This window comes from Megalobrama amblycephala, linkage group LG22, assembly GCF_018812025.1.
Source record: "Megalobrama amblycephala isolate DHTTF-2021 linkage group LG22, ASM1881202v1, whole genome shotgun sequence".
NCBI classification, from domain to species: domain Eukaryota; kingdom Metazoa; phylum Chordata; class Actinopteri; order Cypriniformes; family Xenocyprididae; genus Megalobrama; species Megalobrama amblycephala.
The window spans coordinates 12,636,516-12,654,728 of NC_063065.1; the positions used below are offsets into that span (position 1 = coordinate 12,636,516).

Genomic DNA, 18,213 nt, shown 5'->3' on the forward strand with positions numbered 1-18,213 from the left:
CTGATTTGGCAGTGAAATTCGCCGATTTTGGGTGCATAAGATGTGAAGGATTCTATGATCCAGTTAGTATTTTCACCCCATAATGGCGGCCGCGCTACCGGAGCGCCATCTAGTGACTGTTACCCAAAAAGTATCAAAGTGTCGCCTCTTGGGTTCTAAGCTCTTTGGTTTTATAGCATATAATATTCAAACCCTGCTAATAAAGTACTACAATATATCTTCAATTGATTTATTTAGATATAAAAAGTTCTCAGCAATAAACATACTAAGTAATACTGAGTAAAAAATAAGCAACTCTCTAGCTGCATGCAAATAAAAAGCGCGTCATCGAGCGTCACAGACCAGTTGCTGTTCAACAACAAAAGCGCGCTGTTCCGCCTACCTTTTTCCACCAATCAGCGGCGAGGCCGCGTGCGCAGATTCAAACCCGTTTCCGGAAGAAGGCTGGGCGCGAGATTCGGCGGGATGGACAAAAAATGAAACAGAATGAGTGGAAAAAACACACGCGCTGTGAACACAGTACAGAGTGACAGTACAGAGGGGTGGGTTTGTGTTCAAGGTGGGCAAGACTAACACAGACTTATATTTATGGATTTTCTTCCTCTACCATTCTGAGATCGCACTAGAAGTGTTCTCTTTTTTCTTTTATTTTTTAATAATAAGCATTTTGTAAGGGCATTTTTCATTTTCTCATATTTATTGTGCTTTCGGGGATGTGACTGTACGGATCTGCGGAAAATTGACTCATGTGTGACAGTGCCATGTGTGGATAAATGTCATCTGTGTGTTTTGATTTCAAGAAGAATTGCAACATTGGATGTTTTAAAGACATTTTCTTTTGAAAAGAACTGGACTTTGACACAGTTGACATGGCCAATATGAAGTCTCGCAGGTGAGATGATGGATCTTATTTAGTGTCTTGTAAGCTAAATCAAATATAAAAAGCTAAATAAGACTTAATTTAAATAAGACTAATAATAGTTATCTTATGGATTGTGTACAAATGTACAGATCGTATGTTGATGCAAAACATCGGGAGATCGTATATATCATGTAACTTATAGTATATATATCTGGAGTTATTTGTGTCACAACAGAAATCGCTATGGCAACATTAAAACTCAAAATAACAATAATTAATCATTTAACTGCACAATATAATCTAAAACGTTAACAAATTATGATATTTAACATGATATGACAGGTCCGTATGACGCATCACGTTGCACCTGCTGATCAACGAGCTTGATCCTAGACCTATTTGTTTAAAAAACATATTTCTTATTGCTAGTTCTACCATTATGTTTCCTCATGTCAAATGTCATTTGACAAACAGTTTCAAATGTTTAACATAAGTTTATTGTGTTAGCCTGAATGCTAGCGATTAGCAATTCCTAGCTCATTCTCTATTTAACAGTATAGCCGGAGTGAACTAGCATGCTAACCGGCTATTTCTTAATTTCTGAAGTAAACTTAGTCCGAAAAGTAAACGAAACTGGTCTCAAGTAAATAAAATTTACATTAAATGTAATTAACTTTAAATTAATCTACAAGTAAGAGTGATTTGAAAACTGAAATGGGGGAAGGTGCAAGTGTTTAGAGGATTATATGGTATTAGATGAAACAGTGTCCTGACGCCTTAATAGGGCATTACATAATAACTACAGATTACTAAAATTTATGTATAAAATCAGAATACTAAAGCAGACTTTGAATATTTAATCAGTTTTATATTACTCTTCTGTAAACATTTGCATATGTTTGAAATATTTTTACATATAAATCTGAAAATGTATATTTGCCATGATTTAGAGGGATTAAGGAGGCATTTGTTATGTTACAGTAACTGGAAATTAATATACAACAACTATTAATAATAAATTGAAAAGCTGTAAAACAGATTTGTGTATATAGAGCTACAGAATATGAAACTATATATTAATGTGTATTAGAGTAACAATAAAGGAGTAAGAATATTCATCTTGTGCGTAATGCTTTGCACACAAGCACTTATTCACATCTAGTTTAGTTTATAAAACTATGTGAGTCAGATTTTCCGAACGATTATGTTTATGAAGGACGATGACATAGAGCTTGCATGCTGTGCCTAAACAAACAAGACCATGATGTTGTTTATGAATGAATGAAAATTTTAACATATGTGTGTGTGTGTGTGTGTGTGTGTGTGTGTGTGTGTGTGTGTGTTCCCTCGCCCCTCTCTCTATGGCTGTTAAACAGGGGGGTTGGTAAATTTCTGTGTCAGACATTAATGCAAGATATCTGAAAGTAATTTCAAAAAGGAGACCAGATGAAGGCCTTAATCTGACTGGATCTGAGTGGATTTGGTCAGTTTGGTCTGCCTCCTGACTGAATGATGCAAGCAAATCACCTCTAAAGTAAAATGGGCTTGTTTATCACCTCGCCCCTTCCTTGAGGGTGGAGATCATACTAAATCATGTTTCTTAAATGAAACACTTCTTTCATCGGGTGGCTTGTAATACAGAGAGCCAATGTTTCAATGATAAACATGCAGACTGGCAGCAAGAAGGATTTTGGACTTCCATATTTGTACCACTTTAGTCAAAGTTGGACTTCAGCCTAAATATTTCCTCACAACTTTAGACTTTGCAGCAAGGCATTCTGGTTGAATGTGCTGTTGCATATTTCTTTAATGATTAGACTTCCTTCCTTGTTCTTCTAGAATGTCTTTTAGCTTTACAGCAAATAAGGCTTGAGCTTGGTTTATGCTGATAGTCACCTTTAGCATCGGATAAATGGTTTTCCATTAAGTTTGTGCTCTGGTATCCCAGGGAAACTTGGTGTTGATTAAATACTCTCTACCTCACTGCATTGGTGAAATGTTACCAGGCAACAAGGCATTCCTATAGACTGAAGTCTTGGGCAAAGCGACTGTCACTTCAATTTACTTGTGTGAAAATAACTTCAGTGTGTGTGTGTGTGTGTGTGTCCCTTTCATTTTTATTTTGTATATATTTTAATGGATAGACTTTAGGATAATGGAGAAAAAATATATATATCCAAATAAAAAACCTTAAATTTATGTATGAATGCAAAAACCAATGCACTGGAATAATCTGAATGCTTCTGGAATTCACTTTTGTAGCTTGTTTTGCTTGCTTGCAGACTAATTATACTCAGGCATGTCCTGTTTAATGAGCTAGCTGCTTTTCTAAACTTTGCATCTTGTATTTACAGATGATTGGTCAAGCTTTTCTGTTCAACGGTTTGTGTCAGAGAGTAATTCTTTCTGATTAGACAAAATAATTTTTTTCTGTTTAATAGTATTTGACTCTTCTTTTTTTCTGTTTGTCTTTCATGGCTGCAGTGAAGATGAGGATGATGAACGTCATTCTACAGATCCTGACAGCAGGGACCCCAAGAATTCTAAAAAGACCCTGTGCAAAATTAAATGGTCCCGGGATGAGGTACTTAATACATGAATGCTAGTTTGCAACCAGTTCCACATATGCTATTTTAAGTTTCAAATGAGATAATACTTGCTCCTTGGGTTTCTATGATGAAACAGGAAGGGGTGGGAATTGCAACAGTGTTGTGTATGCTGCTGCTGTCACAGCGGGCTAGTTGTGTTTGAGATGGAAAACCTCATGATCTCTGTTTCACAAACAGGACGAGAAGCTAAAGAAGCTTGTTGAGCAACACGGAACCGATGCTTGGAAATTAATCGCCAATTATTTCCCAGTAAGTAACTCACTGAAGCAGTTGCTAAATCATGACTTTGAACGTGTTTTTAAAATTGTGGCTGGAATATTAAAATCTATTCGAGCTTTAAAATGAATCATTTACTATTTCACATATTTATCATCTTTCTATGGAAGAAAAGTGTCTTCTCAAGTATTTAAAAATGTAATTAAATTAAAAAATAAACATTTAAAGGAACAATATGGAACTTTTTTTTGTTAAAAATGTACAAAATTGATATAATAAGCAAGTACATCATGAATCCATCTTCCAAAACCGTGTTTTTGTCTTATCCTGAATCACTACGGTACGCCTATAATAAGTGTTTATAGTCACACTATTTTAGACCGAGCAGGACGCCAACCGCTGCAGAGTATCCCAGTACCTGCATGACTTGTCATATACATAAACAAAGAGAAAGTAGCTCTGGCTACAATGTTCTTCTGCAAGACGCATGCAGTTTTGTTTGTTAACCGCTAGAGCGTCAAAAGTTACATAGTGTAAAACAAATCTATTTTATGCAAATTAGGCAAAAGATGAACTATAAAAAAGAAGCCACATATCAAGTTCTAACTTTAGACTGAAAGTACTGTTGCAAATGGAAAGTCTAGATAGAATTACAGCAGATCTATTGTTAAATTTATGTTGTATTATTAGTGACAGGTCTTTGTGTTAGTGAAGATGTTATTATAGGTGTATGTGTACTAGCTGCAGGTGTTGATGTGGGATTTTGTTGCACTTTGACAGACAAGGACAGATGGTCAATGTCAGCACCGTTGGCAAAAGGTGCTCAACCCGGAGCTGGTGAAAGGACCCTGGACAAAAGAGGAGGATCAGAGGGTAAGATGAGCCGGGTGTTCTGTGTCCTCAGAGGAAGACAGAGATGGATGGATAAATGGCGAAAGATGGAGGATAAGGAGGGGTGTGATGATCTCGTAGTCTTGATTCTGAGTTTTAGAATGCAAAAGTCATTGTCCTCCTCCTCTACCGCCCAAAGAAATGAAAGCTTTTGTTCAGTATCCTTACAACACACTGTTTAGAAGTTGCATGACAACATTCCAGAAGAAATGACACTGTTATAAATGCGAGAGGTCTTTTTCTACCCTATTCATTCCATAATGTTAATGTAAAACTGAAGTTGTACATGTTTGTCCAATTTTATGTCAGCTCAGAGACCAGGGTTGACTGTTTTTATTTGGTCAGGATTCAATAATTTGGGGTTTTTCCTTACATATTTTGGAAAACTATTAATATGGACGGAGGGTATTCTATAACCCTAGTGCCGTACTTTGTTTCTGATAATCTGCCTTACCTCTCCACAGGTGATTGAGTTAGTTCACAAGTATGGGCCCAAACGGTGGTCAGTGATTGCCAAGCACTTACAGGGCCGCATAGGCAAACAGTGCCGAGAGCGCTGGCACAATCACCTCAACCCAGAGGTGAAGAAATCCTCCTGGACCCAGGAAGAAGATCGAATTATCTATGAAGCACATAAACGTCTGGGCAACCGCTGGGCTGAGATCTCAAAGCTGCTGCCAGGAAGGTAAAAAAATCTTATTGTTACTCTAAAGCTATACAGAATATAGAAGAATACCAGAGAATGACATTTACCTTACTGTGCGTTTATAGGACAGACAACTCCATTAAGAATCATTGGAACTCCACCATGCGCAGGAAGGTGGAACATGAGGGCTACTTACAGGATGGCAGCAAGAGCTACAGTAGTGATTCTGGCCAGAAGAAACGGCCCAAATCCAGTCCAGCTGTGGAATATCCACATGACCAAAATCAAATGATCATGAGCAGCCAATCACAGGTGATAACTCTCACGAGAATACTGTGTTTGCATCAGTATCGTACAGTATGTGGCATACTTATTATTTCACTTTGTAGATGTTAAGAGAATGGTTATCTTAACCCTGCTACCATTGATTTTATAGATAATAATTTATATTTAGGGATGCACAATATATTGATACCATATTGGTTATATTAGGTATTTTTAATGTATATTGCTAGTTGTTAATATTAATTATGCTTGCTAGTTATTTTTTTACATTTGGATTACCTCTGCTGTCATCTAAAGCTTAATTTATGTTAATATCTTAAATCACTAATAATTTAAAACATTTAAATCTTTTTAATCTTCGTTAGTTTTCATGAAAATGAATATTCATTTTTTTATACTGTACATTATAATGTTGTGATGCCTAAATTCACTTGATGATTTAAAATGATGGATTTTATTTTACATTTATTTAGACAAAATAGTATAGAATTTTAATATAATCTATTTATCTGTCATCTATGGAAGCTTGTTTCTGCCACTAAATACAAAAATAAAAAAGGTAATTGCGACTTTTTATCTCACAATTCTGACTTTTTTCACAGAATTGCCAGATTTAAACTCGCAATTGTGAGTTATAAAGTCAGAATTGCATGACATGAAGTCAGAATTGCGAGATAATTAATAATTAATTGTGAGTTTATAACTCACAACTGTGAGTTTATATCAATTCAGAAAAAAAAAGTCAGAATTGTGAGATAAAAAAAGTCGTAATTACCCTTTTTATTTTTTATTTCACAGCGGAAACAAGTTTCCATAGTTATTGGCCATAGCATGACAATCATTTTTGACTTGGGCAGAATTGATCTGTTTATCCCTATTTATACTAAATATAATAAATATCAAATATGAAGTATTCTGTAAACATTCAAGCTTTCATATTGTTTTTGATTGGCAGCCGCCCAGATATCCGTATGGTTCACAAAGTGACCAGTGTATGGAAAACATAAGTGTCGAGATCTCTAGCTTTATGACGGTAAGTCCCACGATGCAGTTCTCACGGCATGCTTCAATCTCCTCTGTATCTCTGAACTTTCTGCTTTCTGAAGTCTGTTCGTCTCCTCTATAAATAAATAAAAAATCGATGTTTGTTGGTAATTGTTTAATCTGCATGTATGTGGTGTGGTGTTTTAAACTGGTCCGTATCTGAATTTCACCAATGCCATTATACAAATTTGAATTGAAATGTTTTGACATTAATCTAATCTAATATAAACTACATCAGCATCCTGGGTGCTTTTGCTTGGTGAAATTCAGGACCTCATAAAAGTCTCGTGAAATTGTCAGTAAACTTTGTCTCAGTCTCTCTTTCCGCCTCTTCCTCCTGGTTCTTCTTCCTCACAGCCATGCCATGATGACCCAGACAAAGAGAAAAGAATTAAGGAGCTAGAGCTGTTGCTAATGTCAGCTGAGAGTGAAGTCAGAAGACAGTCGGGCCCTCGTGTAAGAAAAGCTTGTGTGTGCGCGTAGAATAGTGCGCTATTGGTCCCTCCATTCCCATCTTACTCCCCCATACCCTCATTTCTAGCTGTGCTTAGTAAATCTTGCCTGCCTACCTGCCTCACACCCTCCTTAACTAAAACTACAGAGAGTGCGCTTTAATGAAAGTTTGGCTTTTGTTAAAAGCATGTTTTAATATGTCTATTTGTTTTATTACGCTTATCTATTATTTGTATTATTATTTTCTGCATATTCATCTTATCATTAAAAAATAATATTTAGATAATAAATTAATCTTTTATTATATATTTGCATTTTCTAAATGTTTTTCTTATTTAGTAGGGTACTGAAATTTAATTCTTTAATTAATTATTCACAGTTCCCCGTTAATAGTCAGTAAGCCTGCCGTGCATCATTACCATAAAGTATAGCTAGCATTTCTTTACGACACTGTTAATATCATGAATGATTACCAGAGATTTTATCATATGGTCAAAAAGTAATATGGAACAGATATTATTAGTATAGGTTTATTGGCTCAAATGTGTTTGATTTTTCTTTTTTCTTTTTTTAGTTTAACTCTCCCCTCCACATCACTGCAGCTTATCTTTTTCATTTGATCTTTTCTTATCATAAACTCCCTCACTGACCTCAATGGTTTGGTCCTATACAGAATCCAGAGAGCTACTCCAGCTGGTCAGACAGCCTGCCTGATGATACTGTCACCACCACAGAGAGTGTGGACGACAGAGGGGTGGAGCTGTGCCGTTTAGAGGAGGGCCCTCCTGCTAGGATGCCTCTGCCTGTCTCTCCTAGCAAGTTCCTGGCTGCTGAGGCCAGTGCTGTGCTGTCCACACTAGAGACCATTCCAGAGTTTGCAGAGACCATGGAGCTCATTGACTCAGTAAGCAGAGAATTCCAATATATATATGATATTAAAACTCTGGCTAATACTAGTAAGTTGATAATTATTTGAATGTTATAGTTGATAATTGATAAATGGCTGATATAAAAATTCTATTCTGTTTTGTGTAAATGTACGGAGCCCCGGACATGACATGCGCATGATTTATAAATCGAGGGAACGAAAATGTAAATCGTGCGCACGATTTAGTAAATCGAGGGAACGAATTAGTAAGTCGTGCGCACAATTTAATTTTTTTTCTTGCATGTCATGTGTGGGGCTCAATATAAATGAATTAAAAATGAAATGCTTAAAAACTAAAGTCTATTATTTTAAAAGCTACAAGTGAATTTTCACAGCATTATAATGTACAGTATTAAAAATAGATTTTTATAAAAAACAAATAAAGAAAATTTGCATTTAACATTATTTAAATTAGTAGTGTTTAAAAAAAAAAAAAAAACTTTAGGTGAGCGTTAGATGATGGAAAAGGTAACCAAAATTAAGAATGGAGGAAATGAACATGCACATTTAAATATCAGTATAGACATATACTGATCAATTTATAAAAATAAAAAAAATATATATATAATTTTGGCCAGTACTGTACCTATATCCCTAAGATATGATGGGTAAATTAAAGGGTTATTTCACCCAAAAATGAAAATTCTGTCATTGTCGTTCCAAACCCGTAAGACTTTCGTTCATTTTCAGAATGAAAATAAAGATCTTTTTGATGAAATCTGCAAGCTTTGTGTCCCTCCATATACGGCCCACGAAATTGCAACTTTGACACTTCAAAAGGTTCATAAAGAGATCATAACCTCTACCGCTAGCTCAAACGTGCTGCGTAACCAGTGAGGTTCATTCTCGTGTGTTTTGCAGCACGTTTGAGCTTCCGGAAGAGGTTAGTTATCGCTCGTCATTCAGGTTTGGTTGAGCTTTTGTTTGTTTGCTGATCAAGGTTTATATGTGAGTAAAAGCCTAAATTAAATCTGTTCATCATAAAAAGCAATCGAGTTTCTTCAGAAAATTCATATGGATTAGTTTTACGATCTCTTTATGAACTTTTTAAAGCATCAAAATTGCAATTGAATAGGCTGACTATGGAGGGACAAATACTAAATACTATAAACTATACTAATATCAGTATTGTCTACATATAAGTTACACAATAGGCACTGTAATTTTAGTTGTTTAGTAAAATGTCAAAGATGCAGTTTTTATTCGCCACCTAATGAACAGTAAGGTAATAATTTGCACACGTTTTGATGCTGCAGGACCCTTTGGCCTGGAGTGATGTGACCAGCTTTGATCTTTCAGAGGGAGGCCCCTCCCCAAAGCCCACTAACCCCACTGAGGTTTGTCCAACCCTGGAGAGGTGCACAGAAAACATTGCCTACTCAATAAATGCTTCCACTGTCCCAGCGATGAGTAGGCAGTGTGCTGCAGTGAGCCAGGGCAAGTCTCTGGCTCTCTCCAACACCTGCATGAACAGATTCAGCTCTCCACCAGCGTCCATGATGAGAAAAAAGAGGAGAGAGAGAGAGGATCAGTCACCTACAGATGAAAGGAACTGCGGTGCTTTCATAGACAACAGTGGGAACTCGCCAAAAAACACCCCTGTCAAAGGCTTGCCATTCTCCCCCTCTCAGGTATGGGTAAATTCATACCACAAAGCACCTTTTAGAGCACAGAAATTTGTGAATTCATTCAAACTTTTTTTATTTAGTTTTTCAACGTGTCCGGTGGTGAGCCCTTGAGTCTCGACAATCCCGCTCTTACATCCACTCCAGTGTGTGGACAGAAATGCCTCCTCAGTACACCCCATCAGAGAGAAACTACACCAAAACATCAGAAGGAGAACGCAGGGTCAGGGCCTATTCTTCACCTCTGCTGTTTGAGAATATCGAGCTGACAATCTCAGAATCACAAAATAACTAATAGTATTTTTGTCTTCACAGTTTTAGGACCCCGAAACTCCATAAGAATGTTATAATCCACACTCCAAGAACACCAACCCCATTCAAAAACGCCCTGGCTGCCCAGGAGAAGATGCACGGCCCATTAAGAATGGTGGTAAGTCCTAATGGAAAAAAAACTTGAAGCTATGTCAATATTAAATATGCTACAGCAAGATACACATAAAATAAAGCCTATATACAGTAGTTGGACCGTTGTGATATTTGTCATGACAGTTAAGCATATTTCCCCCAAAATTTCTCATTATTATGTGTCAGGATGTTTTACTGTTAAGTTTTTTTCTAATGATGACTTTCATTAGATTCCTAATACCGTAATACATCTTTTATTTCTATTAAAATCAGCATAAATTAAAGGCAACACTTGCATCATGTATAAAAACAATTGTATATAAATGTCTTTAAAATATTTTATAATATCTTTAATATTTTTATATATTAAATGTATTATACATTTTATAATTTATTATACAGTGTGTGTGTGTGTGTGTGTGTATATATATATATATATATATATATATATATATAAAATATTAATTTTTTTTTTTTTTATATATATATTTTAATTTCATTTTAGTGTAATTTTTAGTAACTTTATGTGCTTTTTCATCTAATATTTATATTTAATTTTATTTCAGGTTCATTTCAATTGATGATTTTTAATAGTTTTAATAGTTTCAGTTAACAGTAACAACCCTGATTATAATTATATAGGACATGATTAAATCTCCTGAAAATCTTAATTGTAAAAAAAGCTTAAAGTGATAGTTCACCCAAAACTGAAAATTCTGTCAACATTTACTCAACCTGTATTAATTTCTTTCTTCTGCTGAACACAAAAGATGATATTTTGAAGAATATGGGTAACCAAACAGTTGATGGGCCTCATTGTCTTCCATAGTATGGAAATAAATACCCCATCATCATTTGGTTACACATATTCTTCAAAATATCATCTTTGTGTTCAGCAAAAGAAAGAAATTCATACAGGTTTGGAAGAACTTGAGGGTAAGTAAATGATGACAGAATTCTCTCTTTTTTTTCTTCTTCTTGACTGGTTTCATGAGATTCAATAATAAAGGCTATTCATGTGTTTATTCAGTGCTTCAGTCGCTAATTTGTCTTTTGATATATTACATTGGTGTGTTCAGCCCCAACCACTGGCACTTCTTGAGGAGGACATCAGAGAGGTTCTGAAAGAGGAAACAGGGTCTGACATCTTCACACAAGTGCAGAACCAACTTCAGTACAGATCTTATGAGGTACTGGCCACTTTCTTACAAACCTGTTTTCATAACCATGCAAATAGATTTAGTTTAAATATTCAGGTTTCATCTGATGTTAACTCTTATCTCAAACACGAATTTTTATTATTAATCTGTGTCATTTGGGGTTCACAGCAGATGGAAGCTCCTGCAAGGAAAGTAAGAAAGTCTCTGGTATTGGACAGCTGGGAAAAAGACTGTTTGAATGTACAGCTGTTTCCCCAACAGCAGATTAACAACAATGCAGCGGTAAGACCATTATCCTAATCTACTAGCTAATGAGGCATCATTAGCGTTTTTCTATTTTGAGTTTACAATCATTTTGTTTTCCCTCTTCAACCACCATCTTCGCCCTGCTTTTTCCACATAGTCTCACAGTGATGGCCTACTGACCAGATCCATGCTCATGATGCCATTGACAGAGAGAGAGGAGAACTCTTGCTCTCCTGGACCACTGAAGGATTCGCTTTCCATAATATGTTCCCTTAGCCCACAGGGCAAAAGAGAAAACATGACCCAGAGGAGCCCACCTTACCAAACACCCACTCCGGTAATTTACTCATTTGTTCCCTGACCATCAAGAGAAAAGGATCTCATATGATATTAATCTCCTTATATTGATTGTGCTGCAGATAACACATAATTAACTCTCATTAACTCAAATAATCCGTTGGCGCCGATAGCCTAGTGGGCAGCACGCCAAAATATAGCGCCGTTGCGCTTCAGGCGACCAGAGTACGAGTCCTGGGTCGTGGACCTTTCCTGATCCTGTCCTCCCTCTCTCTCCTTTCCTGATCCTGTCCTCCCTCTCTCTCCCACCTTGCTTCCTGTCCAATCTATACTGTCCTATCACAACAAAGGCAAAAATAAGCCTTTAAAAAAAACAAAATCCTCAGAAATTTTGTATTTTTATAATTCAATACTTTTTTATTATTATTATAAATAGTAACACAAATTTGAGACAACTTTGGACAAACCAGTGTTATTTCAGTATTATTTATATACTAGTACAGTATTTACTATTTTGAATTGGCTTTTATGTTTTGATTTTATATGTGCTTTTGTAAATCAAAAAAAAAAAAAAAAAAAAAAAATTATATATATATATATATATCATTAATTTATTTTTGTTTTAGTAATTTAGTACTTCAACTTAAACTGAGTTAGATTAAACATTTAATCTAATTATATATCCATTTTTTCACCTTGTGGACAAACCAGTTTTATTTTAATATTTATATAATATAGTATTTATTAATATATTTTTTTAGCTTTCATTTTTATATTTTTAATTTTATTTTAATTTAAATTGTAAATTTTTATATGCTTTTGTAAATTTTTCCCCCTTTTTTTAATATTTCTATAATGCTTCTTTTTTTTTTTTTTTTTTTTTTTGTGTGTGTGTAATTTAGTACTTCAAATTCATTTTATTTCAGGTAGTTGCCAAGGACTCTTATACGGAAGAGGATTAGGGCCAAGCAATAATAAAAAAATAAAACCATCTCGAGATTAAAGTTGTTAAATTTCGAGAAAAAACTCGTTAAATTTCGAGAAAAAAGTCAAAAATGTTGAGAATAAACTCATTAAATTACGAGAAAAAACTCGTAAAATTTCGAGAAAAAAGTCGAGATAAAATGTTGAGAATAAACTCGTTAAATTACGAGAAAAAACTCGTTAAATTACGAGAAAAAAACTCGTTAAATTTCGAGAAAAAAGACTAAATAAAATGTTGAGAATAAACTCATTAAATTATGAGAAAAAACTCGTTAAATTTCGAGAAAAAAGTCAAAAATGTTGAGAATAAACTCATTCAATTACGAGAAAAAAACTCATTAAATTTCGAGAAAAAAGTCAAAAATGTTGAGAATAAACTCATTAAATTACGAGAAAAAACTCGTAAAATTTCGAGAAAAAAGTCGAGATAAAATGTTGAGAATAAACTCGTTAAATTACGAGAAAAAACTCGTTAAATTACGAGAAAAAAACTCGTTAAATTTCGAGAAAAAAGACTAAATAAAATGTTGAGAATAAACTCATTAAATTATGAGAAAAAACTCGTTAAATTTCGAGAAAAAAGTCGAGATAAAATGTTGAGAATAAACTCATTCAATTACGAGAAAAAAACTCATTAAATTCCGAGAAAAAAGTCAAGATAAAATGTTGAGAATAAACTCATTAAATTATGAGAAAAAAACTCGTTAAATTTCGAGAAAAAAGTCAAAAATGTTGAGAATAAACTCATTCAATTACGAGAAAAAAACTCATTAAATTTCGAGAAAAAAGTCAAAAATGTTGAGAATAAACTCATTAAATTACGAGAAAAAACTCGTAAAATTTCGAGGAAAAAAGTCGAGATAAAATGTTGAGAATAAACTCGTTAAATTACGAGAAAAAACTCGTTAAATTACGAGAAAAAAACTCGTTAAATTTCGAGAAAAAAGACTAAATAAAATGTTGAGAATAAACTCATTAAATTATGAGAAAAAACTCGTTAAATTTCGAGAAAAAAGTCGAGATAAAATGTTGAGAATAAACTCATTCAATTACGAGAAAAAAAACTCATTAAATTTCGAGAAAAAAGTCAAGATAAAATGTTGAGAATAAACTCATTAAATTATGAGAAAAAAACTCGTTAAATTTCGAGAAAAAACTCGTTAAATTTCGAGAAAAAAGTTGAGATAAAATGTTGAGAATAAATTCGTTAAATTACGAGAAAAAAACTCGTTAAATTTCGAGAAAAATGTCGAGATAAAATGTTGAGAATAAACTCATTAAATTATGAGAAAAAAGTCGTTAAATTTCGAGAAAAAAGTCAAGATAAAATGTTGAGAATAAACTATGACTAAATTATGACTTTATTCTCAACATTTTATCTCGACTTTTTTCTCGAAATTTAACGAGTTTTTTCTCATAATTTAACGAATTTGTTCTCGTAATTTAACGACTTTTTTCTCGTAATTTAATGACTTTATTCTCAACATTTTATCTCGACTTTTTTCTCGAAATTTAACGACATTTTTCTCGTAATTTCATGAGTTTATTCTCAACATTTTAATTAGACTTTTTTTCTCGAAATGTAACAACTTTAATCTCGAGATGGTTTTAATTTTTTATTATTGCTTGGCCCTAATCCTCTTCTGTACTCTTAATATCAAACACTCATTTTTGTAATTTTTTTTGTTTTAGTTTTATATTTCTGTATAGCTAGTTGCCAAGAAAACATTTAAGTTTTTTCTTTTTTCTTTTTTTTTTCAGCTTAATTTCAGTGAAGGAAAAAATAATTCATAGTTTTAGTATGATAACAATTACCAAACTGTGTCAATCTCAAATATCTTTTTTTTTTTTTTTTTTTTTTTTTTTTTACCCAACAGGCCAACAGCAATTGGGAGGCAGTGGTTTTTGGGAAAACGGAGGATCAGCTGATCATGACGGAGCAGGCGAGGCGTTACCTAAACACCAACCCCACCGCCTGCATTTCCAGAGCTCTCGTCCTTTAAACATCACTTCTGCACTACAACACCCGTCCTCTTTTCCTCTATCACACCGACATTTAACCTCTCCGACAATCTGGTGTAGGAAACAGAAACACTCACTATGATGTTTGCTAAACACCTACTGATATAACAATGTGCCGCTTAGGATAAAAAAAAAAGCTTGTATGGAAATGTAGTCAAAATACAAATAGCCCTAGATTTGCAGGATTTAGCTAACGGTATTTTAACATAGTTATTTTTATCCATTTTTAGCCGTAAAAAGTGTGCTGATTTTAAGGGCTGCTTTTCAATGAACTTTTTTAAGAAGGAATAAATCGTATAAATGACATTTTCAGATAGTTCTTAAGCTCTTTTTAGAGGAGGTGTTAAGGATAGGGGAGCACTGGCAGTGTTGCACTACTGTGGTTGTTTGTTAGGGTGAGGAGCAGAGACAGTGTTGAGGAGTAACTGGATAGCACTTGCAACGTAATCGTTTCCGCTCCAAACGTAACAAAGGTTCCACCCCGACTTAATTTAATTTTTTTTACGAGTAGGACACTCACTGAATGTATTGTATAGTGTGAATTTGCTAAGTTAACGTCTACTGGAAGGTACCTCGATCGTTTTGTTTTTTGTTTTCCATTATTTTTTGCTGTAAAGTGAAGGTTGTTGAAATGAATTGTACTTTGAACATCTGGTGAGGCGTAAAATCGCTGTCTTGCATGTTTGCAACTGAAGTCTAAATCCAGCATCGTCGCTGCTTATGAAATTGTTCTCAGTTTAGCCGAAATCATGTTTGGTACCAATATCAATGCGCACGTCGCATTATAAATAACACGTTCCAAGAACAGATACATAGATGAGATTTGTTCGTTTAGAGCTGTAGGTTCTATTTATTAAATCTTTACTAATTTATTTATTTCAAAGATATAAAGAAAATCTCTAATTATATTTCTGTTCCGTTGAAGATTTGACTACCTTCCATCACATATTTCTGATTTCAATAACACTGACACTAATTTCTTGGCCTGTACAGTAAATTTAACATCCTTTCAAAGGTTCCGTCCTCTTTTCACCAATTGGTTGACCGTAAAAGTAGCAGCATTCAGCCTCCAAATGTGGGGAAATTGCACTTTTAAATATTATATAAATGTTGGTTTGTCATTATTAGTATCTATTGTTTTATGCCCTCTGTAGTGTTTACGTTTTGTTGTATGTGGGTATTTTTAGTGGTGGCTGAATGTATTTAAACATATCGTTAACACTGACGGGTCAGGATGACATCCGAAGGGGAAAATTATCTAAACGTAGTTTATCTCCCACTTTCTCGCTCTCGAAAAATGTTCATAAAGTTTTGCTCGCTGCTACTGAGAGTTACAGCAGGAACGAATACAAGCACAATCGACTGAAGGAAGTGTTGGACAATTGCTTTGCTCTCATATGAAGTGAAATGTTGAATGAAATGTCATGTTTTATTATTTTATACTGAGAAGAACCTATGTAAAATAGTTCCAGGTTATTTACATTGATAAGTTAGTGTGAGCAAAAAAAGACTCTGATGTTAAAGGATTCGGCAGTATTAGCGTTAAGTATTGGGGTTTTAACATTTTTAATGGTAACTGAATAACACACACAGTCTTATTCAAATTGAGGATGATGTTTTGTAAAAAGTTTATATTTTCTGATTGTAACCCAGATATTAAATGCAAAAACTGACCATCTGTATTCAAAGAAACACTACACATCCGAGAGATTCATTTATTTTGGCTCACATAACATTGTAGATAACTGCTTAATGTGTTTTTGTTTGTCTTCATTTTACTGTCTAAATGTTTGTCTTGTTTGTTGGTATTTCCTTTTTCTGTAGACTTGAGGAAAGCAAGTATATGTAGCAAACTGACATGCATGAAAACAAGCAGCACACCTCAACTGACATACTCATTTCTCATGCAATATGTTACATATTTGACATATTTTCCGCGAAACAATTATAACCAGCTTCTTTGATATTACAACGAACTTGTCAAATTGCCATGTTGTCATTTACACACCTAAAAATAAAAAAAATATGCTCTTCAAATGTGCCATGTTTGTATTTTTCTTTATAGATTGTGGGTTGCATCTCGAAACTGATTCAAACAGTTTGTAACTTTTTGACTGACAGTTGTTCCATCCTTCCCAAGACCTAATTTTTCATCTAATAATCACCTTGTTCATGTCACAATGCGAAAGACTCAGAGAGTCCTGTTCTTTTCTGAAACCCGGGTGTTTACATCAGTAATGGAAGTTGAGGTCTCTTGAGTTGACGGCTATCCCCTGTCACCAGACCTGGGGGGTGCTGCAATCTCCGCCCTTGGGGTCCTTAGACCCACACCCTCCCTGAACAACACAGCTCTCCACAGGTCAGCTGCTCTCTCTAAAGAGGCCCACTCGGCCATGAAATAATTTCTTTTGGCTCTATTGTTCTGCGTGTCTGTTGGTTTTGCAGGCCCATTCACTCAATTTCCCCTGAATAGAGGGGCGCAAGGCCCCACTGACATGCCTTCTGCTGTTGACGGCCATTACAAGCCTATAACACATGTGCTCTTATATGTTTCTTTCAAATTCAGAGAACACTTTGCTATTGTATTTTTCACATGGTCAATGAAGGCTTGAGAGATGTCAAAGGCCCATTGGGGATAAATTGGTTGGTTGGTTTGGGCTTTTGTACAGTGCACTGTGTGCTTGATGGCTACTGAAGCCATTTTGGCTAAACGCAAAACAAACACCTGTTGTACTCTGACAGTGATGTGTAAATTTAGAAAGCACTTTAATCTTTAGGTTGAAATCCAAGCCTTGACCCTGATTGAGGTCATTATTGGAATATAAAATTCCTCTATTTATTGGTCAGCTTATAAAATGTTGACTATTTGTGTATTTTGGATGTGTTTAAAGTAGATGAAGGCTACTCACTATTTCTGTAATGAATAGTCTCCCTGTTGAAAAAACAGTATATGCTGGTAAGGTAGGTTTTGAAGCTGGTATGCTGATTTGAGCTGGTTTATGCTGGTCCTGGACTTTAAAGTGCCCTAGAATCAAAAACTGAATTTATCTTGGCATAGTTGAATAACAAGAGTTCAGTACATGGAAATGACATACAGTGAGTCTCAAACACCATTGCTTCCTCCTTCTTGTGTAAATCTCATTTGTTTAAAAGACTTCTGAAAAACAGACGAATCTCAACATAACACAGACTGTTATGTAACAGTCGGGATCATTAATATGTATGACCCCAATATTTGCATATGCCAGCCCATGTTCAAGGCATTAGACAAGGGCAGCCAGTATAAAAACGTCTGGGTCTGTGCACAGCTGAATCATCAGACTAGGTAAGCAAGCAAGGACAATAGTGAAAAATGGCAGATGGAGCAAAAATAACTGACATGATCCATGATATCATGATATTTTTAGTGATATTTGTGAGTTGTCTTTCTACATGTTTCGTTAACATGTTGCTAATGTACTGTTAAATGTGGTTAAAGTTACCATCGTTTCTTACTGTATTCACTGAGACAAGACTGTCGTTATTTTCATTTTTTAAACA

At 34.7% G+C, this 18,213-nt stretch overlaps 1 protein-coding gene across 4 annotated transcripts; it reads left to right on the plus strand.

Moving 5' to 3' along the window:
- Positions 1–407: 407 nt before the first annotated feature.
- Positions 408–16,710, plus strand: mybl1 (v-myb avian myeloblastosis viral oncogene homolog-like 1). Of its 4 annotated transcripts, none has more exons than XM_048175040.1 (17): positions 408–559; positions 804–892; positions 3,347–3,446; positions 3,649–3,720; positions 4,468–4,560; positions 5,043–5,263; positions 5,350–5,536; positions 6,465–6,542; positions 6,911–7,009; positions 7,680–7,910; positions 9,191–9,565; positions 9,643–9,782; positions 9,875–9,989; positions 11,044–11,154; positions 11,293–11,406; positions 11,528–11,707; positions 14,529–16,710. In XM_048175040.1, the coding sequence occupies exons 2-17, from the start codon at positions 870–872 to the stop codon at positions 14,652–14,654; spliced, it is 2,265 nt and encodes a 754-aa protein (XP_048030997.1). In that variant the 5' UTR covers positions 408–559; positions 804–869; the 3' UTR covers positions 14,655–16,710. The 4 variants fall into 4 exon arrangements, with proteins under 4 accessions (XP_048030997.1, XP_048030998.1, XP_048030996.1 ...); XM_048175041.1 differs by having other exon boundaries at positions 419–542; XM_048175039.1 differs by lacking the exon at positions 804–892 and having other exon boundaries at positions 420–542.
- Positions 16,711–18,213: the final 1,503 nt, after the last annotated feature.